Source organism: Mercenaria mercenaria, chromosome 14 (assembly GCF_021730395.1).
Source record: "Mercenaria mercenaria strain notata chromosome 14, MADL_Memer_1, whole genome shotgun sequence".
In the NCBI taxonomy this organism is placed as follows: Eukaryota; Metazoa; Mollusca; class Bivalvia; order Venerida; family Veneridae; genus Mercenaria; species Mercenaria mercenaria.
The window spans coordinates 63,407,382-63,432,500 of NC_069374.1; the positions used below are offsets into that span (position 1 = coordinate 63,407,382).

Genomic DNA, 25,119 nt, shown 5'->3' on the forward strand with positions numbered 1-25,119 from the left:
AAAACTCTTCAGCAAATTGTAAGCTAACAATAATGTCATACACTACATTTAGGCTACGAAAATAACGGGGCGCAACGTTATTTGAAAGCATTAAACGTAAACAAGGTAAACAAAGACCCCATCTGTCTCGCAAGCCGTTTGCTTTGCACTGAGTGGAACAATTGGTGATTGTAAAGCACTACAGTCCGTTATTCTAAATTCGGCAAGTAAACAATATCTCTATATCGGAAGGCTTTGGTGCATGTAAAAAGTAAGTAATTGCCTTTTCTGATTCAGTAAATGTAAATTGCAAGGATCTGCGGGATACATCATACGATAAGAGCAAAAACATATTGCAAGATCGTGTTGCCAAACCCATTTGCGTATGTTATGTTGTATACTTTCTTTTATTATCCGCGCCCACATTCGCGGAGTATTTGTGATAGCTTTTTGTGAGACACAAACGAGAACTTGACAATAAGTTTCACTAGAAGAAAAGAAGCAGGAAAGTAATCGAAGAGCAGAAAAAAAAGCGATTTTTATCGGAAATCACTTGGAAAATTCCTTTCGTTTTCAGTTAGATCAATGCATCGTGAAGAAATAGTTTTGATGAGCATGTTTTTGCATAAACTCTAAAACATGCATTTCTCAAGCATATATTGATGGCTTACCGATATAATTTTAAAAATCAGCATATACATTTTTTTTTCAGTGTGTTGCAATAATTACCGTTTGCGTAATGTTATTTGCAGTAGCTGCGCAAACGATACGCGCAAATAACCAATCTGCGCGTTTTGTAAATCGCTCACCGCAAATAACCAATTTGCGATTAGCGCAACCATTAGCAAATCGGACAATTTTTACTCACTTACTCACATTTGTTAAACGCGCAAGGAATCTAGCTACCTTGCGCGTTTGGTAAATCAGTCTGTGCTAAAGACATACCGAGTTTAACTTCCGACGAAATTTCATAAGAGGGCTTTTTGTACAAAATTGTTTGATGATAAAAATGGCAAAAACCAGACGTGCTTGAGTTTTTGTTTTAAAGTCGGTTTTAGAGTTACTTATCGTCATCCCAGCACTTATTATTATCAATTTTTTAATGTTTTTATAGTTTACCCTTGCAGGAAATCCTGGAGGTTACAACACACTAAATAGCTGTTCTTCTTTATTCTATATAAAACTGACATATTTCCAATGGCCGCAGCACACACACAGAGTCAGGACCCATTTTAAATGTCTGTAACTTACATTTACTTGATGAATATTGTCAGTGCTGAATAAAAATCAAAAGAAAAGTGGGGGTCATGTTTGATGCAAGAATAATATTTTTAGTCAAACACACAAACTGTAAAATCAGCTAAAAATGAGACCCCAAATTGTAGTGGTGGTGTATGATCTAAGTTGCCATGAAAAATTCTGTCATATTGTTATTTCATTATGACAATGCAACCTACATATCAAGCATAGATCTGCCATGTGATTTTAGCAAAAAAAAATTGCAAAAAAATATGAAAAATAGCTCTACAGTGCTTAAAATCTGAGTACAGTGCTTAAAATCTGAGGACTATTTCTATCCGCCATTATTTTCATTACCGTTTTTTTCGCGCCATTTTCCTATTTAGTGTCTGTATGCCTGGATATAAAAGTTTAATGACTTAAACGTAGACCTTTCAAGAACAAGAATGACTGTATATACCAAGATATTGAGCATTTGAAATGTATTAATTAATCGATTTACTACCTGCACGGTTTACGCTGCACGTTTAACAAGTACTAAATAGGTAATCAAACAGCACTTCGGGCTTCAAATAATGGCGGAAAGAAAGTTATAGTGGCAATTTCATGTTTTATGTAAGCCATTTCCTGCTTTTATTTCATTGTGTCATACTTGACATTTTGATAGCATTTTGAAGCAGATTATTTTCAAGTATAGAAATGTAAACAACCCTTACACATGTGTTCATACCCAATTTTAGCTGTCAGTTTGGACGATATTCCATAGTGAGACAGAAAATCTCTCATAGAAGATACATGGCCACTGCTTTTCTTGGTTATAGGTCATTTAAGAACATAAGACTAGGATTCTTTTACAATGGGTCTGGCTATGTGTTACCGCTCTCGGAAGATTGTTAATTTTATATAGAATATATAGCAAATTTATTTACTACTGTATATCCTTTGGTAAAGCGCGCAGGGCAGATATGACAAAGGATTGATAAAAGGGCACGCAGATAACCAGTTGACAAAGACTTTGGTAAAAGAGTAAACAAAGAGTTTGGTAAATCGCGCAGATTGGTATTTGCGCTTAACACAAACATTAATTCGCACCTATTGCATGTACGCACGCATTTAGGGTATAATATAGTGACTAAAGCGGTAAGGGTTAGCATTAATTCTCACTTATTGGATGTACGTACGCATTGAGTGTATAATATACTAAAGGTTAGGGTAAGGTTAACTAGGCTTATAGTGTATCATGGAATTAATGTCAGCCGTCCCATCGTGTCCAGTCGTTACTTTGAGAAACTCGAACAGAGATCAAATCGGGTAGTTTTGGTGATTTTGGATAAAAAAATGAAAAAATCTGTTATTTAGAAATTAATGTCAATTATGACATACCAAGCAAGATGTGCTCCCGACGTGGAAGGAATTACTCGTTTATATGCATTTTCCAGCAAATCTACGCACTTTTTTCAATCACGGCCTTTTAAGACACTTGTTTATTGGAGCCATACTGTGATGGTCATTAGCCCCCAACTGTGCTGGTGAAGACAAAAATCCCTTGGCCCACTGCCAAAATCTAGGCCTTCCAATAAACAAGGGTCATTGATTATTGGAGAGTCAGTCTACCTTACAAGTGTATCTGTTAGTGAGAAGGGGAAACGATGTAATTTATTTTAAATTAATGAATAATTGATAACTTTTAAAGTCATACTAGTTTTACTTTTGGCATTTCTGTGTAAAGAAAAATATTTGTTGATCAAACACAATAATAAAATAATCAGAAACTTATTTTCACAATAATGAAATAATGAGAAACTTACTTAAAGAAACATGCAAGTTTTCATTTTTTCAAATTCTGTCTGGAGAATTGTGATATTTCTGAAAAATGTGACTTTCACTCATCTAAAGCTTGCAGAATACTGTAAATAACATTTGTCTAAATTGAAAACAGAATGTGAATTTCAAAGTTACAAAGCAAAGCATGAAAAAAGTCCCTTTTGGCAACATACTGAAAATGAAAATTGAGTATAGATGGAACACAATAATCTTATATTCAAATAATGTTGATTACAAGAATACATGAAAATCAATTTCCAAATCGAAAAATATTGTTTGTCAGCACAAAGAACTCAGGAGGTTTTCACTATATTTGTGTTTTATTATCATTATTATTTTCAATATTATTACTGTATCTTTTATCATCCTATATGTAATATAATAATAATAATGATAATATACTAATGATAATATGATAATAATAATAATAATGATAATGATATTATTATGATTATTTCTATTATTATTATTATCATTATTATAACATTAAAGTAATAGTTATTATCATCAACATAATATCAAAATAATAGCCTAATTATTATTATTATCATTCCACATTTACTGAAGAAAAATTAATTTCTTTCAACTCCACTGCACACTTCTTCATGATCTAGTTGGTGTCCCTGCTGTGCTATTTGCCCTCTAATCAGTTGCTATTACATAATCGCTTATAAGCAGCAGATAAGATGAGAGCTGTATACTGGATTTGTGGGGGTGGTGGGACACTTATAGTAATGAATCTAGGCCTTTAACGGTAGCTGCGGCGTTTAGCGCTTTAGCGACATTTAAAGACGTCACAACGTTTTTCAACAGTATTTGAATTATGTAACGGTGGGATGTTGGATTAAACAGAATTTACAGAATCTGATAACAATACATATTAAATACATGCATACATACAAGTGAACTACATAGGAGCAAAATATACATATAATTTGAAAACAAATGACCAATATGAATTAGTTTCCTTGATGTGTAATGTTGAAATTCGAAGTGTGCATATATTTTTGAGTTAAAATGTAACATATTATGATATTTTCGTAGAGATAATGATAAAAGAAAAAGAATAAACAAAGAAAAGAAATTCGCTGTAATAAGCGATCGTGTAATAAAATGTCGTTTCAACAATGTATGATTAGACGATCTTTAAAAAAAGATGATCGGCGAATTGTACATAAGACGAGAAGTTTATGAGGTCTCATATCATTTGTGTTATTCTATCATCTATCTAACATTTTGTAAATAGCAAAACTAAACTTTACACTTTAACAAATTAAATGTTCGTGGGTGTGCAGTTTTGTTTCGTTTATTCTACGGTGAATAATTACGGTCTGGAAGGCACTTCTCTACCTAGAAGACTTTAATCGAACGGCTAATAATACCCTTATTCATGTGATACGCAGACCGTATTCAGCTCCTTCTGTAAATTGATATATTTTGGTATTTGAACAAGTTTTTATTATATTTATTAAATTTACTTATCATTTTTTTTAGATATAGCAATATTCTTGCTAAATATACTGAGCGAAACGTAGCTTTAAAACTGTAAACAGCGTTATTAAGGATAAACGCTTTGTCTGACAGTTCACTCAGCGTTGCACAATCAGCAGAGTGAAAAAATAGACACTCTCTACCAGTCAGAGCATTGCATAAATCTTGCATTTTGATAAATTATCTATAATGCGTTATCAAGAAGTCTGCTTTGCAAACTTCTGTCACATGACATTGGTCGGTCTAGGTCACGGTTTCGTTCTTAGTATGGCATTCGCCGACAAAAGACGACATGTTTCTTACACAGTGATTAAGCGACACCAGCTAGAACACCCATCGCAAATATTCAAATCAAATATTGATACAAATCAATAAAACACAGTATTGTCCATAAATTTTCGGTGGTCGAACCTAAATAGCGATAAAACTATTGCGTCCATACATAATGTCGGATGTGTGGACAAAACGTTTACCTGCCTGGATTATGGATAAGAGTCGTACGTCTAACCATATCTTTTTTTCAAATTTTATATGTAAACTTAACAGGCAGGAAATTAGGCAAACTTCCGAACATGCTTTTTATGGTTCATTTATTGAATGAAATACACTTGTATTCAAGTTAACCGTTGTAGATAATGTCGAACAAAAAGCTTTGAAAGTGTCTTAGATAAAAAAGACAAATAACTTGTCACCCGCGTTTCCAGAAAATAAATACTACATGAGAAAACATTAAAATTAGTGAAATATGTTACATAAAGTAATGTAAGAATAAAAGCAATATCGATAACATTACATTACATTGTTGTTGTTTTTTTTTTAAAGTATTTGAGGTGATTTCAAACCCCAGGTAACATGCGTGGCAGTCAGTCACCTTACCACTACGCTACCGCTTCGTCGGTTAACTAACTAGGTTATCTAAGTAGCCTAATGTAGCTATTATAAGGAAACAAATATTGCGTAAACTAACGAAACGCCCGAAAATATTGGCGAAGATTAATGACTGTTACTAGGATATAATATAACGGAAATAATATAAGCCTATGTATTGTTTTAGTTATGTTATCGTACTCAGTAAGTTAATTTATTTAAAATGAAGTTGCGCAAGGTATTTAATGTTTATTCAGAGATTTATTGAAATAGTTGAGTAAAATGTACTTGGTAGTTCACTGCGAAACATTTCAAATTAGGATATATCAGATATGCAAAGTTTGGTTGAAATCAATGAAAAAAATGAAATAAAAAGAAAATTGATTTAAATTATAAACTATTTCTCATAGGTTAACACCCAAATTTATATTTTTACTCATGTTTACGGAATTTTCTGGTATTCTGTCAGTGAAAGCTATTTCGAGCTTACCATAAGACCAAAAATATCCTCTTATATTATATACACTTATACGTTGTAATAAATTTATAACATAAATGCTGTATGCAAATATTTTGTAAATACATAAAAACCTGTCCCAAGAAATCTAAAAGGGTTCCTGACCATATACATGTATTTAGGTCATAGGAGACAACTCTCAGCCTGAAGTTATTCAAATATTGTATTATTCTTCAAAACATATGATATAATCAGAGCTAAAAAAAGATACAGAAATAAAGAAAAACAATAAAGTAAGAATGCAAACAAAGAGTATCCATGCAGTTGGTAGTCAGATTGGTGAAACAACTTTATACCATTATCGTTTATTCAGTACATTGGTTGATTATAATAAGAGACACAGTTTCAAACTGTGGGATTTTCATTTTCACTGATCCGGGATTAAACTTGAACTCAAAAGAATATAAATTTACAAATAAACTGATGTTGTTTTCTCTTCAGTAAAAGTAGAGAAGTGTCTAAATTCCTACAACAGCATAAAGAGATGCGCTCCATCGTGTTAAAATGTAAAAGAAATCTAAAACTATCAATGAATTATTTAAAATGTTACCAATTTCAGCAGCCCAATGTCATTAAGTTGTGTACGACGTTGTCAAATATGCGTGACGTTGTATAATTTGGTAAAAGAATTTAAAACACATGAAAAGAAAATAAGTAAGATCGAAACTCAAATACCTATCTATCGTGAATAGCAGATTTGAATTTTTCAATTGCGGGCTAGCCAGGGCTAGCTATTCGAGGTAATATTATATCCGACGAAATAGTTGAAAGAGACAGATGTCCTCTATACGATAACACTTCCTTAAAAGTCTTAAATTAAATAAAGTCTCTAAAAGGGCTTTAACAACTGTTTATCTGTCCAGGATGTAAAATAACAAAGTAATAAAAATGCCATATACGAATTAAAACCATATTCATGAAATCAAATAAAATGCTTTTAGTTAGGTATTTACAGTTTTAACGTTTACTGAAATTCAATTTAAAAGACTTGACTGAAATGAAATCACATTCCGGATGTTTAGCAAAAAAAATGAGATAATGGATTTCATAGTCTAGGAAAATATCCCAGTTTAGATCGCTAAAAAGAAATAACTATGATTCCAAGTATTCAAATGTTACAAATGAGTGGCATCATGGTTATAAATGAAAGATATATTGACTTTGAATTTACAAAGTATCCGTTGGTACAAAAACAGTAATCTTATATCTGTATTCAAGTTCGTAATCTGTGGAGTATCAAAGTAAATGAAATGATGTACTTTCTGCTTGCGTTTCCTAATATTATTTTATTCAGTAAATCCTACAAAATCCTACAAAAAAAGTAATTTTAAACCCACATGAAGCGCGTATATTAATTTTTTAAACAAAAATGCCTGTAACACCGAAAAAAGGATGTAATTTGAAATATTAATTACAGTTTAAAGTCTGCCTTGATTTCATTTTGACACAAAGCTGCCCTCTTCTTCAGCGTAGAAATCTAGTTCACCTAGACTAAAATAAGTTAAAAGTCGAACAAGTTAAAGGACTATGCTTTCTGATTTCTTTCGATTTGTTTCTATTTTCAAATTTAGAGTCATTGTGAGTATAAGTAAATTAAAATGTAAAATCATACATGGTGGTGCTAAATGAAAATATATCATCAATCTTAATGGTAAAGTTATGTGTTGTTCCAATTTGTTTTTCAAGAATTCAGTATTAAAGTGGAATTAATATTTACAAAATGTATATTTACTGTGGGCATCTACAGGACGCAATTTACTTGTTGTTAATTTTTGATCCTCACAAATGTATCTTTGTTTAAAAATAGAAGATTGCTTCCCTTTCAGAAAGGGAGAAAATGAGTTAAAAGTCGAAGAAATGAACGATTTATATCAAACATTCCCAAATTAAAAATGTCCTTCCAAGTTTATGTTTGTAGAACAAGAAAGAACATCATCACATGATGAAGCGACATGGTAATAATATTATTATTATTATTATTATTATTATAGCACATTTAAATAGCACTCTATTCATGTACATGTACACGTTCAAAAGTGCTCTACAGAATAAATTACAAACAATACAAACAAATACGCATTCAACAGAAACAAAATTGCATTCCACATTAACAAAAATTATGAATGTAAAAACATATAGGTAAAACAAGACAAAGATACATACATATTTAAAAGTATTATGGTGACCCTGGGATAAAATACTGTTTTATACTGTTTTATGAACAGAAGAAAATGTTTCGGTCCGTTAACGAAATGTTGTACCAAGAAGTGTGCTTTTAGCAGACTTTTGAAAGCAGCTAGCGTGTGAGCTTCCCTGATCTTGACGGGAAGAGAGTTCGAAAACTTTGGAGCAGTGAACAATAAGCTGCGATTGCCATGCATCATGGTTTTAGTTGCTAGGATAACCGGTGCAGTGACAGCATGCCTTGTGATCTTAGGTTGCTGACCGGTTGATACTCTTCTGTCATATCCCTTATATAGGCACGGGGCTGATTGTGTAAAGCCTTAAAGGTGTGGGTCAGAACCTTATCTGCACCCTGTATTTCACTGGCAACCAATGGAGCTCCTTCAGAACCGCTGTTATATGATTGCGACGGGGCGTCTTAGTGATGATGCGGGCTGCCATGTTCTAGATATGTTCCAATTTGTTAAATGTGCTTTTTGGAATACCACTTAACAAGGCATTACATTAGTCTAACCGTGAAGTAACCAGGCTGCTGACAAGGGTCTTTGTGGCATCACTGGTAAGATACCGTCTGATGTGACCTATTCTGCGTAGTTGTGCATATCCAGCCCGGCTGACTTGTTGTTCCATATCCATACTGTTGTCAAATACTGCACCAAGATTCCTAACACATTTTGTGGATTTTATCACGGAGTCACCGACCTTCACCGAGACGACATCAATGTAGTTGGAGTTACGCTTTGGTGCGAGTAAATTACCTCCGTTTTATAAGCATTGAGCGTCAGCATGTTACAATGGCTCCACGAGACAATTTCAGTCAGATAGCTCTAAATGTGGCGCAGATGAAGCAATTCTCTCCTCGTTTATTTGGATGCCTAAAATATATCTTTCTTTTAAAAACTGATGTCTCCTATTCCTTCCTATGTGCTGAAGACGAACTATTTCCATTAAATGCTTTATTGTGTTGCTGTAAATGCTGCTGCTGTTGTTCTTATTCTTTTTAATATGTTCTTGAAGAAAATAGTAAAAACCATACACTGAGAGAGTTAATAAAATATGTGGGAAGAAAACGTGTCCATCCCCTCTGAAAGTGCCACGAAACTCAGTGTTTCAAGCAGACACGCGTGACATAAAAATGTAAATTTTGCAATTCAGGACAATGGAGAATGATATAAGAAGAAAAACCTTGAACTTTGTTTTTTGCCTCTTATTATCTAATGATGATGTATCACAGGAGAATTTATTTCTTTTAAATATACATGTTGATGCCTGGTTTGTTTCTTCTTTTGGCCAATCAAAACACAAATAGCACTGTGTCAAAGGTAAAACAATCAGGTTTGTTATTTAAGATTTTACTATGTAATTAATGAAATGTCGGCGAAAATTACCGAAAAATGACAACCGTAAAACGACAAGAGGTATCAAGCAACTACATGCCACGTTGGAAAACCTCTTCTTGCCTTACTTTTAAATGTGCACCATATGTGGCTAGCTTTACATTGTCATCTATATATCTAATCTATTAAGCCAATAATGTCTAATATTATATTTATTTCATTATTGGTTGCTATGACAGCCGTTGTTGTTAATTGTGAAGATGGAGGGCTTAAAGTTGAAGTGGTTCATGCCGTAGAAAAATGTGAAAGAAAATCGAAAAACCTTGATCGTGTGACCATGCATTATACAGGATTCCTTGAAAATGGTACACAGTTCGACAGCAGGTAAGCTTTTTGTATGAAACCAATAATAGCAGTTTAATGTAATACTTCATTATTTTAGTTAAACGGCGATGAAAGCTTAATGCATAATTTAGTCAAAAATCGCCTTCAGGGGAATATCAGTATTATTCATATACAATGAGTCTCGACTAAGATTAAAATAAAACTAGCAATATTTAAATTTAGTATCTGTTGTATGTATAAAATGTACATTATTCATATCAGAGAAAATTACTTAGGTTAACATGTATGCAACGTAACGCTTAATCGTTGTAACGTTACGAATCCTATGAAATAAAACCTGTAACGTGGCATGTCGTGGCATTGTATAGAAAACATATATATATATATATATATATATATATCGTATCAGATCAGATCTTATCACATCGTATTGTATGGTTTTGATTTGAACTACGTTAATTAAGACGAACAATATATAAGCCATTTCATATACATTTATATATATATGTAAAAGTCTTTGCCGGAGTAAGTAATTTACATAGAGGATATTACATGAGTGTCTTTTCATATAGAATTCATTAAACGGGTTGAATAAAATAATAAAATGCGAGGCTAAGTCGAGCATTTTATTAATGTTATTCAACGAGTTTAATAAATTTAATGTGGAAAGTCACAAATGTATTATTCTTTTTATCACATGTTAGCTTTCCCTGTCGAAATATAAAAAAAATCTACTTTCTTTCTTTATAAACAAGTCAATTTGACCAACGTCTCCTACGCTATAAACGACGTCGACGTCAAAGCTTTATTACACTAGGGTATTATCATTTTTAAGTTATAGCTTTATTATATTCCCGCGACGTCAAACATGTGATAAAAAGAATTCTAATATGCTTGCCCATGTTAAAACACTCTTACGCTAGAATGACGTCATGTTAACGTGCCGTGACGTCAAAGTTTTTGTTGCGATCAAGAAAGAGCGCTTCTATATTTTACAGTAAGGACATTTTAGAATCGAAATAATTTATAGCACAAGCGTGTTTTAACAGTATTTATACATTCGGGTGGTAATACGTCGTTCAAATAATTTCACTCGGGCTGCGCCCTCGTGAAATTATTACGAAATTATTACGCCCGACGTATAACCACCCATCGTGCATAAATAGTGTTAAAGCACTTTTTTGCTATAAATTATTTCTTAATTCTAATACGCTTGTCTCTGTTAAAACACTCTTACGCTAGAATGACGTCACGTTAACGCGCGATGACGTCAAAGTTTTTGTTGCGACCAAGAAAGAACGCTTCTATATCGTATCTACGGATTAAGATTGAGGGCATATTAGAATCGAAATAATTTATAGCAAAAGAGTGTTTTAACACTATTTATACACTCAGGCGGTAATACGTCGTACAAATAATTTCACTCGGGCTGCGCCCTCGTGAAATTCTTACGCCCGACGTATAACCGCCCATCGTGTATAAATAGTATTAAAAAACTCTTTTGCTATAAATTATTTCTTAAATATATATGCGTGCGTGCGTGCGTGCGTAAATATAAAAGAATATTGTTGGTTTCAATTAACTTAGCCCAAACCACACGATATGATACGATACGATCCGATCCGAGAATATACGATACAGAAAAAATGTACTGCATTAAACATTTTAAAAAAGGCTTGTGTTATAAGTACAACATTATCGTGGTACTTATAATTAAAACTTCAACAGATGCAATATTTCTCCTTCTATTTACAGTTTATTATTCATACTTGTTATCTTGTCAGTGATAAAAAAGAGATTTGAAGGTCAACAGGTAACGTTATAACTTAAACTGAGATGCGACATGCTGGCGTTGATGACATAAGGCGATTATCATTTAATAACAGCTGTGATTACTCTCACAGAGCCCATTAATAAAGGGCTGTTTAAAGAGTTAAGTTTTCATTGTTTAATAAGGGTGACATTTCAGCCGTTCTACCATCCAATTACTTCCCCAATAAAACAATTCAGATATATGGAGTGAGAACCTTGCGTCCTTTATTAAATTGTAATACATGTATATATCATTTAAGACTTTGTTATCATTTCAGCGATATTCCTGTATGAAACTATCCTATTTGGTCGTGAGACTGATTCAGAATTATAACAAAAGTTGAATGGACAGCGTGCTTAGTTCCAAATTCAAAGTAAACATATGATGTAGAAAGGTTCCCATTGTCAATATTCACCCAACGCCCCCATTGTTTCCCTAACGTACGATTCTGCTCGCGTTTCAGAGTGATATGCCCTACATCAGGCCAAAATGTATATAGATGATGAAAGTTTTTTTTTATTTTTGTCTGTAACTGTTTTCCCGTGGAACCTTATTTTTCGCTGAAGGCATATTTCACACTAGCTAAATACGGCCAAATTCTTCATTCCAGAAAAATACTGTCAGGTTGTTCACGTTTGCCTAATGTGTGTAAGCGTTTTAATGCATTTGTTTTAATGAACCGTATTTTTGACACTAACATATATTTTATGATGAATCTTATATACTGTAAGTGGACGACATAGTTTGATCGCCAACTCTAAAAAAACAAGGATAAATATCAAACAGGGACATTCAAAACTTTAAAGAAGTAGTTGTAATTAAGCATTGAAAATACATTGTAGTGTTTATCAATTGGGAAACCAATATTGATTATAGGGTTCAACCTACTATGATATGCCAGTGCAAATATATAAAAAGCTGGGGATGACACGTTCACTAGGTTTACACGTCAACAGTTTAAAAATAAAACTGTGAACATTATTACTAATGTCATGTAGTAATAAGAACGCTTAATTACTAATTATATGTCATAATATCTTTTCAAGTGTAACCGTAAATAAGGGAAACAAAAGACAGAGCAAAAATAAGTAAGTAAGTAAGTAAGTAAGTTAATTGTTTATTATAGTGACTTCCAAATACATAATATAAATTATAAATACATCAAAAGACATCCGGCCCATCGGACCAATAATTGTATATAGTTAACAGCTTTTAGGGTTGAATGTAGATACCTAAGGTATTGTGCACATTTCACTGTTCTTCCTCGGTGCATTCTGCATGAATTGCTCGATTTAATTTCATTTTGTATCTAAAAAAGACTCTAACGATGACCTAGTGTGACCATATCATGGTTCAAGTGCATCACTTAAGCGGAGAATACAGCAGTATCTAAGCACCAAAACATGTCCCAATTTCAGGATGAGACCTTCTTTGGACGTATGCAGTCGGCATACTGAAAATCCATCGGCAATGTAATATGTTCTATTATTTGGACATATATACCAGCAATATATCCACATGAATTTATTCATCCTCAAGTCCTCTTGGACGCTTTGAGTAACAGCAGTAACAAGGATTCGAGCCGATTTTCAGACAACTGAAAAATGCTTAAAAGTTGCGATTTTCAACACATTTAAACGTTCTTCGTCGGCACATAATGCATCAATTGCTACAACTAATTTCATTTCATATCATCTCATAAAGGCCGCAACGATGGCCTAAGATGACAAAATCTTGGCTTAAGGCATCGTTTCTGCGCAGACCAAAACCACGAAATTTCATGCCCACGAAATTTAATGATTTTACAGTATGTACTATTATTTGGACATATATAGAAGCAATATATCTACATGGTTTAATTTATCCTCGGGTCCTCCCGGATACGGATGCTGGGCTTTTAGACACCTGAAAAAATGCTTAAAATAGGATGCCGTCGCGATCCTGAAAATCTGTCAACAATGTAATATGTAGTCTCTTTTGAACAAACATATCTATGTAGTGCAATGCCTCCTAATGCCCACATGAAAGTTGTGAATAACAGCATGAAGAGGGTTTCTAGCCCGTTTCCTGTGGCATAAAAAAAAACGAAAAAAAAAATGTAAAACAGACTGATAATTTTGTTTAGGGCAAAGAATGCATTAGGCCATACCAAATTGATCAATAGTTCTTCGGAAAATTTTCAAAAAAAAACAGGAGCGGGCGAGCGAAATTTTTATTTTATTTTTTTTTTTTTTTTTTCTCAATTTTGATTTTTTCAGAGGCGGGTAGATTTTACATGGAGCGAGCGGGCTTTTTTTATTTTTTTTCCCCAGCTTGAACCCTTGAGGAGGCGGTTATGATTATATATAAAGTTAACATTTCTTTAGAAATAACACAGAAATGAAACATTTACAGTGTGGGTAACACAGTATATAGCTTTTCTATATGTTTTAAAGACTACATGAATGATTTTGCAAATAAATTCTTGCCAAAACTCACTGAATCACTTTATTTTTTTTATTTTGTAATTTTAATTACTAAGGAATGAGTGTCTTATTTTTAATTTTGATTTTTCTACATTAATCTGAAGACGTGCCTATTTAATGGCACAGGATGAGGAATATTTAAGACAAAACAGGCACAGGATTGTGTGGAATAACATTTCTTCTGAAACACAGTTAGATGGCTTTGACACATGAACAAATTTGTGCCCCTAGTAGAACTCCAACCCAAATGATGAACAACACCATAATTCCTGACTTTTTCAGTTTGGATCATCAGCTACATGACGCATGAAATCCGATCAATATCACTTTGACGCATTAAAACAGCGATAAAACCTGTTTTGCCGTTATTATTCCGGACCGCATAATCGAAAAAAATTATTTTTTTCGGAGATTTTTATGTACGTGCGGGCGGGTAATTTTTATTTTTTTTTTCTCGGGAATGAAATTATTGATGCGGTAGTTCCGACGAACGACATATCAATTTGGTATGGCCTTAATTGCTAAAATTGATTTCATATTGTATTTCGCATGACTTCCAACAACTGTTGTTACTACTATAACTTCCGACAGTAGCAGCAGTAATACTGCTGTTGCTGCTAAAACTGACAACAGTAACAGAAGTGTTGCTGATAAAACCGACAACAGTAACAGCACTAATACTGCTGTTGCTGCTATAACTTCCAGCAGTAGTAGCAGTATTACTGCTATTACTGTTATCACGTTATAGCAGTAATAGCACTTATACTGCTGTTACTACTGTTACTGCTTTACTGATAACTTCACGACGGTCGATGTTGCCCTTGTGTGTTTTCTTCTAAATCACATTTACGAACCAGAGGTGTTAACTATATGGTATTTAAGATGGATAACGAAACAATAGACAACATGTTTCGACAATATAGTTTATTTGTTTATTTCCAACCTTTGACATTTGGGAGGCCAGTCTTGCATAACTCTTACTGCTTGTGCGCAGTAATGTCAATGATCAGTAAGACCTGTGTTTATTTAAAGAAAACCTGAAAACAAATGCCTCTCAACAAGACCACTCGGGTCTTAACACTTATCATGCTGGACACAATTGATTCTACCTTTGCTGCCAGTGTAGATCATGATCAGTCTTTTTGGCACCTTTTAACAGTTAATTGTAGTGTCCAAATTGAAAAATGGACAAGTTTATTATAGAAATTTAGTAGGGCAAGGGTTATTACCAGTAGTTTTACCGATTTGAATAGCCGTGTATCTAACATATATGGACCACCCTAACGTGAGACCACTTTTTCCACTGTCCCAAGTGTTGTCTTTTTACATAGATTAAATTTATTACGGAAGTGGTTAACGTTTGTCATGTTTCGTGTATTTCAGTCTAGAAAGGAATCAGCCGTTCGAATTTCAGCTTGGTATCGGTCAAGTCATCCCAGGTTTGGAAGAAGGGCTCCGGGACATGTGCCCTGGGGAGAAAAGAAAACTGACAATTCCTCCTTACCTTGCCTATGGAGGTAAAGGAGCAGGTAATATGAACCTTTTTTAATTCAGTTACTTCTGCACATTTTGATCAACATTTGTTCTTCAACTGCACCCTATTTTTTTCAAAGCATAAAAATATTATAGAAAAGAAACATTGCAACATAGATTGTTAGAAACATCTAACAGTTGTACATTTGCATATTTTCTATCATGTGACCAAATAAAATGTATAGGTTCTCGTGCATAGCTTTGAGATATGTATCCATAATGTAATAAAACCCAAATTTGAAGATGATTTATAACTAACAATACCTTAATTTAACTGATATTTCTAACCACTTTATTTTAAAAACTAAGTTAGTTATTTATATTTTGATATTAAAACTACAAATTACAATCATATGTATGATGAAGTATATTATTATACCAGATTTATTTAGCACCCTTTTCATGAGGGCGATAAATATTATCGGTCGACTACTTAAGTACACACTGGGCGCAAAATTCAATCTGACCAGAGGGACAGAGTGAGATAAAGCCCCCAGAACAGATAGAGAGAAATCCTTTTTAGGCACAGGCCTGTCCGGCTTACTTAGCCGAGCTCTTTGCGAATAGACTGTCTGGTTCTTTAACGTGCCCAATGTATAGCACCGATACACACGAAGCCGTCTTTCCTGGGAAGAACCAGTACATGCCTCTTAGTTAGGTGGGAGATTCTCAAGAGCATGTCAGAAATTTCCAGTGTCTGGACCGGGATTAGAACCCCGGACCTCTAGATTGATAGTCAAACGTGTTACCATTAGACCACCTACTCCAAATGAATCAAAATCATTTTTATCTTAAATGATATAAAAAGACTATTTCTGAAAAGAAAGTGTTCAAAGTGACCCTACAAATATATCATTTTGTAGATCTAAATGTATTTTTAGGTTTTGAAACATGGTTTTGATGTTTGTTTTATGTTCTATCTGTCTTGTTTGTAAAGTTTGAAAATTTGAAATTACGTATGTACTTCAAATATTTTGATTTCACGGACAGCAACATATAACTAGCACGTGCGCGTGATATACGAGCTCACCATTTCATAAATACTCTTTTTAGCTGACGTAATTCCCCCAGATGCTACACTGTTATTTGTGGTCGAGCTTGTGCATACAGCTGACGGTCCAGTACCACCAAGTGTTTTCAAGCAGGTAGACAAAGATGGGGATAAAGTTTTAACACAAGAGGAGGTAATTATGTAAACTCTGTAACCCAGAAGCATAATAAATCTCATCAATATGGCAATGTGTACATTTGTACTAGTTCAACTGCCTTTGATTTTTTCATGGTAGTCTCTGCAACTCTTAGGTTTAATTTTCACTAGCGCCGATTAGATCTTGCTTTCCAATCTGAGGTGTGCAGGGCCCATTTTTATTTACAAAATGTTAATATATCTACGATGTAAATTTTCTTGAAAAAAAATGCCAGAGCTTAAATACAAAAGTCAAACAGACACACTTCAAAATCAGCTCAAAACATGAGATCGCAATGGTGGTGTTTGGCCTAACGTTCCATCGTGGATTGTCGTCATATACATTTAAGTGCAATTATTTTATGATAGAATATTCTACTAAGATATCAGACACAGGATGTCAAGCATTGACACCCCAAGAGAGAACAAGATATTGCAATGGTATTAAGGGAAAGTATTCTGTCGTGCGAAGAAACAACAACTAAGAGCTGTTTTAATATGCCATTATGCGGCGACAACGTTTTCCGCGCCATGTATTTATTAAGTGTCTTTATACCTATACAAGTTTTCAGCTGTTAAACCTGTCCTCACAGACCATCTTTTGGAGAGTAAAAAGATCGTTCGTGGTTTGCAGATGCTGTTTCTTGGAGGTAAAAAAATCACTGCAGAAGTTTAACTAGTTGTCTTAGGAACAAGGTAGACTGTTCAAACGTAATATCCGGTACAAGGTAGATTGAAATGTAATGTTTATTCTTAATAGCGTAAACTTAATTTCTTTATTCAGGTATCCGACTATTTAGTCGCACAAGATGAGGAACATGGACAGCCGACCGACAAAGATTCCAAGGATTTCAAGGAGAGGATACAGGCAATATTTGACCACGAGGATAAGGACAAAGATGGAGTTATCTCCCATAATGAATTTAGCGGACCTAAACATGACGAGTTGTAATACTTGATGATAGCAGTGCTTTTTTCAATTTCTATTTTCATAACTTGCATGCTTTTTATACTACAAAACATAAACATTTGAGAAATCAACTTTTTTCATCTTTTAATAAGCTATTTCGTCGGGGACAAAAAAACCACATTTTAAAACATTTTTGGTGGCCGAAGATATTTATTTAAAGATTGTACAGTTTTTATGTTGAAAATGTGATATGATATTGGTTAGCAGATTTTTCCAAAATAAAACGAAAATACACGTTATATATCGTGCCTACTTATATTCCCCAAAGAATAATTAAGATGCTCTTCATCAGATGATGATGACGACTACGACGACGATGATGATGATGATGATGATGATTATTATTATTATTATTATTAGCACAAACTGTTGCATTTTAGCTTCCTCTACTTGCAGGCAAATATCCATGTAACTCTGGCATGATTTTGTTAAGTTATGTAGAATGTTTTATTTATGCAGGGTAAGCAAGTATAATCAGGACTAGGAGTGTTAAAAATGATCGGGTTTAGCGTGGAAAAATAACTGATCCCAGGGTGGAAAAAAATGACTGATCCCACGTTTGAGAAATAACTGGGTTCAGGTTGGAAAAATGACTGTGTCTATTATTATTATTATTATTACTATTATTATCATTATTATGTTCATTATTAGTATTGTTATTATAATGATGCTGAAGGGGAAGATGATAATGATACTTTTCATCAGTTTTCCCCTGTACAAAATAATACACGTCTTCAAGAAATATCTTCATGGAGACAATTCATTTCTCTTTACCATGTACAAAACCACTGAATTTTATACTGTGGGTTTCTTTCATCTTCGACTCGGTCATATTTTCCAATCTGGCACCAGACAATTTTTTCCATCCTGGATCCAGTCATTTTTCCACTCTTGACCCAGTTATATTTTCCACCCTGAACACAGTTATTTTTCCACCATGGGATCAGTCATGTTTTCCGCCCAGGGATCAGACATTTTCTCCACCCTGGGATCAGTCAGTTTTTCCACTTTGAACCCAATCACCTTTTCCACCCTCTGATCAGTCATTTTTTTCCCACGCTAAACCCGATCATTTCTAACACTCCTAGTCTGATTATACTGGCTCACCCTGCAAAAATAAAACGTTCTACATAACTTAACAAAATCATGCCAGAGGATATTTGCCTGCAAGTAGAGGAAAGCTAAAATGCAATCTATATAGTCTATACAATCTATAACGTTTGTCCGCTAGTCTAAGACATAGTCACCTTAGCGATTAGACCCATTTCATTGCTCAAAATATAAAAGGCGTAGGCACTTCCCTGGGTCATATAACAAAAGGAATTGGATATGCGGCGGACTGAAAAAACTTCAATACGGGTGCTAAAATACAGGTTATCTTTGAACCATGCTTTTGATACGATGTTTAATTTAATAAATCATCGTTTCAAGGGCATGATGCGATTGGTGCTTAAATGCCATCGATGTTTGAAATGAAGAGACACAGGCTTGAACGTTTACCACTTATTCATCGAGGATTTCATTTATCGATATGGAGAGACCTACTGGATACTTGAAATAACTTTGGAGAGACTACAACTTTGATAGGTTAACAGTGAGTCAATTTTCCAATTTTTGTAAAATAGCTTGCTCATTGTTTGTTGTTTTTTTTAATCAAAATTATAGTTCACTCATGCATTCGCATGTAAATAAAATGAGTTTTGAGTCTCTCCCGATAAAAGGTACGTGATATTTCCATAATACTTCAAATTTAGACAGCAAACAAGAAATTAAAATGGGAGACTGCCATTGGAAATATAAAGTTGCCGGTTATTTGGATTGTTTAGTTAAGCAGAAAATCGGGTGACGTTTTTAGTTTATCAAACCATGTTTACTTTGCCGATAAGTGTTGTAGTTTTGTCATATGACACCGAAGTTGGGGTAAACCTTTGGGATAGGACAGATTTTAGTGTATTCTATTATTCCTGTCGAAAGCAGTGGTCACTTTTTCACATTTTGTATTCCAAAGTCAGTTAAAATAATCACACAGAAGCAGAATACTGTTAAACTCAGATGACAAAGAAAATGAAAAAAAGAAGATAATTTTGTCTATAAATTGACCAGTGCTACATGAGGTGATTGCTACAGATGTAAACTAAAACTAGCTTGCTTTCTCTGCAGCACCACACGTTCACCACGCTTTAACACAATTAACTTGATTATGGATTAAACACTGAAAAATGTTACGTTATTGAAATCAGGATTATGCTATATGTATTACCTTCTATTGTCGTAAAAGTAATATTATTGTTGTATTGTAAGCGCTTGATTGCCAGTAGGCTATATGAAAGTATCCATGCTAGTTTGCATGGATACTGTATTCTCCAAATACCGGAGTTACTAAAATTTGACGTTTATTCTAGCATAAAAATGCTGTTCTTGTCACATTTTGGCGGAGTTTTAACAGAAGAGAAAACGTGTGTTAATAGAGAGATTCTGGCGCGTACGTGCTGCTAAAATACTTTTTATATATACTCGTTCCATGGCAAAGCATAGACGTATTATGGCCAAAACACGGGTAATTCAATAGGAAATGACGTCAAAGTGATAAAACAACGCAAACATTTCAGTGCATTTCATGGAAATTTAATGACGTTAAGGGACAATATATTCATTTTATAATTGTTACGCCTTTCATTCTAGAATAGCGTTAGCGTATGTCCATTTCGTGTTATAACATTTTCAGAATCCCTCGGGATACGTTGGTAGCCTCGTCCTATCGGGCTCAGGCAGCAACCAATCCCTCGGGACTCTGCAAATGTTATAACACGAAAAAAAAATGCGTTATCCCTACAGTAACACATTGAGTCAGTTGCAGTCGTCAGTGATGAGCCATTTAAATATAAATTCTTGTCCTATCGATGCTCTTGAGCAATGAAGCCATTCGAACAGTGTCCACTATTTCTGTTTATTTTCTGTGGTTTATAATGACATATCTAATGCATAGACCATTAACGTAGGAAGAACAATTTCACATTCTACTGTATCGTACTTTTCTTGTAATACAAGGTATAATTATTCTATTTGATGATTAATAGAATTTATAAGGGTGTTAGACCAACAAGAAATACGACAGAGATTTCATTACCTCCAAATGAAAGTCTGTTTTAAAAAATGAACCTGAAACAATTACAGCTGTTGTCATCATCAGGTGGGAAAAGTTTCAATGATCACCATTATAACGTACCCAGCTTTCCAAAAGTATCTGATAATAGGTCACATGCATGTGCTTATATGCTGAGAGTCAGCAAAATTAATAACAACGAGAGAATAAAGTTCTTTAATTACAGTTCGTCCTTTGAAAGTCAGATTGAACTGAACAGCCGGCGTATAAATCAAGTTCGCTAGAATTATCTTGATGAGAAAATAATTCGAATCATTTGCATCGTCACCACTCTGTGCTAAGAAAAGAAACATGTTAGACAGCTCGATAGGGACCTTTTGTATGGTAACAGCTTGATGAAACTAAGAATGAATGGAGTCACATCAACCAAAACAAAAAATGGATGATGTGTACATTCAATTAAGTATGAAAGAGAACGCAGATTAAGGCAGGTTTGAAGCAAACAGACCATGATTTAAGAACAAGAGGGTCACGATGACCCTGAATCGCTCACCTGTGTAATATGAGCCACATGTTTCAAATTGCAAAGTGATGCTAAAATATTAGAAAGTAGGTCAAATGCATGGTCACTGAAAGTCAGCTTTAACATCGGTATGCAAAACTGTACATGTCATCCAAATTTCAAGGCCGTATCTTAAAAAACAAGAAAGTAGGTCAGTAGGTCAAGGTCATAGTAAGGTGACCCGTAATCACTTAAGTACATCAGGTAAATATAATTAAACAGTCTAGGAAATATGATCTGATAATTTTTGTAGTATTTTTTCCTAAATAACTCATATAAAAAGTGACCCCAAGGGTGGGGCCTCTTTTTACCCCAGGGGCATAATTTGAACAATTCTGTTAGAGGTCCACCAGGCAATGCTACATACCAAATATCAAAAGCCTAGGCCTTTCAGTTTCAGATAAGAAGATTTTTAAAGTTTTCTCCTATATAAGTCTATGTAAAACTTGGGACCCCCCTGGGCGGGGCCTCTTTTCACCCCAGGGGCACATTTTGAACAATCTTCATGGAGGACCACAAGGTAATGCTACATACAAAATACCAAAGGTTTAGGCCTTTCAGTTTCAGACAAGAAGATTTTTAAAGTTTTTTCCTATATAAGTCTATGTAAAACTTGGGACCCCCGGGGCGGAGCCTCTTTTCAGCCCAGGGGCACAATCTGAACAATCTTCCTAGAGGATCATTAGATGATGTCACATGCCAAATATCAAAGCTCTAGGCCTTGTAGTTTTGGACAAGGAGTTTTTTTAAAGTTTTTCCTTTCGGTTGCCATCGCAACCAGAGTTCTGCATGGAAAAAAATTCTTTGAACAATTTTGAAAGAGGACCCCCCAAGGATTATTTCTGCGAAGTTTAGTGTAATTCTGCTCAGTGGTTTTCAAGAAGATTGTTTTAGAAAATGTTGACGGACACACGACGGACGACGGACGACTGACACCGCACGACGCACGACGGACACTGACCGGTCACAAAAGCTCACTATGAGCCTTTGTCTCAGTTGAGCTAAAAACATACATTATGTACTTTAAAGCTTTTTTTCATCTTCTACTGAAATGCACGCATGGGTAAATAAATCAAATTATCACCACAGTTAATATGACCATCATTCATTAATTTGTAACTTATACATTTACGTTCACGCAGTGATCAGTGAACGTAAAGAAGCCGTGGTTTTAATAATATTTTAGGCCCATATATAACAAAATTTTCGCGAAATGTTTCAGTTATTGAACAGTTTATTGTAATATCGTCAAAAATTATACCGGCACACAGTTTGTAAAGCAATTAAATAGAATTAATTCTAATTGCCTTTTAAATTTTTTGCGGACCTTTTAAGACCAATTTTCCAATTAAAGATGTGACTTAAAGTTTGCCAATTCAAAAAAGTTTTACCTAAATCATAGTATATAAATAAATAAATAAATAAAACGCTCGATCAGATATGCAGCACATTGATAAGCATTGCCTTGTGCCGTTGTACCGTCAAGTAAATATTTGTGAAAAGCGTGCTCAAGATTGCGATTACTTCATTTTCAAATTAAAATGGAAGCAATTTGTCATTATTCAATTTTAAAATAAAAAATACCCAGACAATGTTTAGACAATGGAGAATACTTCACGAGGTTATAAAATAATGTCATTTTGATAGAAACTATTTTTATAGCCCTTTAAACCCCGACACAACTGATCTTTTCAAAATTTCTGTATAGAAATACATAGAAACCATAGTCATCGACTTCAAACAAAAATGGACCCGCCCGCTTAGCTCAGTAGGTAGAGCGTCGGTCTACTGATCGTGGGGTCGCGAGTTCGATCCTCGGGCGGGGCGTGTGTTCTCCGTGACTATTTGATAAACGACATTGTGTCTGAAATCATTAGTCCTCCACCTCTGATTCATGTGGGTATAAAAATCGATAAAAAATATATTGAAATAAACGGCAAAAAATGAAGATTACTTCACGAGGTTATAAAATTTGGTTAAATAAAGATAAAAATACGTTTTTAATGTTTGAAATATATTTTCCTATACAAATCTATAGTAAAACTGTTTATCGATAAAGCTATCGGGTCAGCGTTCCGTGTATATTCAAGGGAGACTACTTTTGCCGAAACCACTGGTCAATGTATTGGAATGTTGGCCATGCTAAATCGGTGTTTGATTAATAATAACATTTGATGGCACGTTATGACCACGAACAGTATTCATGTGCTAATTCCAGAATTTTTAACTTTGTTTGATTAAGACCGTTTTGCAGTAGCATGAGACGGCTGACAATGAAAATATATACTGAATGTCCTAAGCCGATAATGTGCTCAAGCGGGACTCTTGGATCAAGAGGCGTGGGTAGTGTGACGAAACTCGAGAAAAGCATTTGCTTTCGATATACATTTTTCGTCCAAAAATAACATCCTTTCAATTAATGTTAGAAGTTACCCTTAAATTCATTTTGTAAGTACGTACCAGGTCTACACCTGCTGCGATTTGCCGTATAAAATAAGTGATATAATATTTTTATCGCTTTTACATAGCTTGATATGGTGCCCACGTAAGCAGCCGAGGTTACACGCATGATCATAACGTCAGTCCGGGGATGCCCGCATCACCGTCTAGGTCATATGAATACAGCTTTTCAGTGTGTGAAATCAGTTCGTCAGATCGTCACTAGCTGCAGGAGATAACAGAAAGGAGAAATTAATAATTGAATTATTTAAGTTTAGATTCTATTGGAAACATTTGAAACTTGGGATATGTTGTTTAGCGGCAGGAGAACCCCAAGAAAAGCAGCATATGCTCTAAGGTGTAGAGATGGTACCTATCCAAAAAAATCTAAAGGGAACAACTCTTAATTGACCAATAAACTGAAGCCAACATAAAACAGTAATCACAAAAGTGAAGGAAAACCAAATAGGTCCTTTTCCCAACAACGTATTAGGCAGACAAAATATGACCTACATTTATTTAAAACTCTTTGTATTGGATAAACAACATGCACACTTTTCTCATGGCTTACATTGACAATTTTTATATGTTGTGCTGAGGCCTTGCTAGAAAGTTTAGTAGTGCATACAACTAAAATAAAATATTGCATAAATTCCTTTCAAGCAATTTTACGACATTAAGAAACGCTACCTCAGATATATAAGGTTTGGCTTTTTAGCTAAAGTTATTTTTTGTTCCCAATGATAACTTGGTTTACACGAAATTCGATATAGTACAATTTATATCCAACAATGATAAATTAAAAAAAAAGAATTAAATTGGTATCACATATGTGTAGCAACAAAGGTAGACTGTTGCTATATTTATCATTTGAAAGTCTTTCTTATGCTTTACTCTGAAGAGCTTTTGAACCGACTGTAACAACATGATGAAATTATATTTTAAAAAAAGCTGTAAGAAGAGACATATCTCAAACAGGTCAGAATTAAAGCTATGCTGGATTTGCTGAACTTGACCCATGGGTCTAAAAACTGCTATAAAAGGATATGTATAAAAAACTGAACCGAAATACGACACAATTGTGTATAGCTAGAAAATGGTTTTAAAAGACCTTTATCACTCCAAATCAGATTTGGGGGGAACTGATCAGCAACTCCCTCACAGAGATACAAGTTACAAAATATTCATTGATAAAACATAGGCAATAAACATTTAAAACAAATACAAGAAGTAGTATAGGTCCAAGAAACATGCTTATCTGTGAC

General features: G+C 34.2%; 2 protein-coding genes across 2 annotated transcripts in view; one reads left to right on the top strand and one right to left on the bottom strand.

The window, feature by feature from the left end:
* Positions 1-25,119, bottom strand: part of LOC123527054 (uncharacterized) — a 491,978-nt gene that overhangs the window by 32,501 nt on the left and 434,358 nt on the right. The gene's annotated exons all lie outside the window — the stretch shown is intronic.
* On the top strand, positions 9,536-17,983 carry LOC123526289 (uncharacterized). The gene is made up of 4 exons (XM_045305381.2): positions 9,536-9,822; positions 15,445-15,590; positions 16,648-16,778; positions 17,565-17,983. The coding sequence occupies exons 1-4, from the start codon at positions 9,635-9,637 to the stop codon at positions 17,730-17,732; spliced, it is 633 nt and encodes a 210-aa protein (XP_045161316.2). The 5' UTR covers positions 9,536-9,634; the 3' UTR covers positions 17,733-17,983.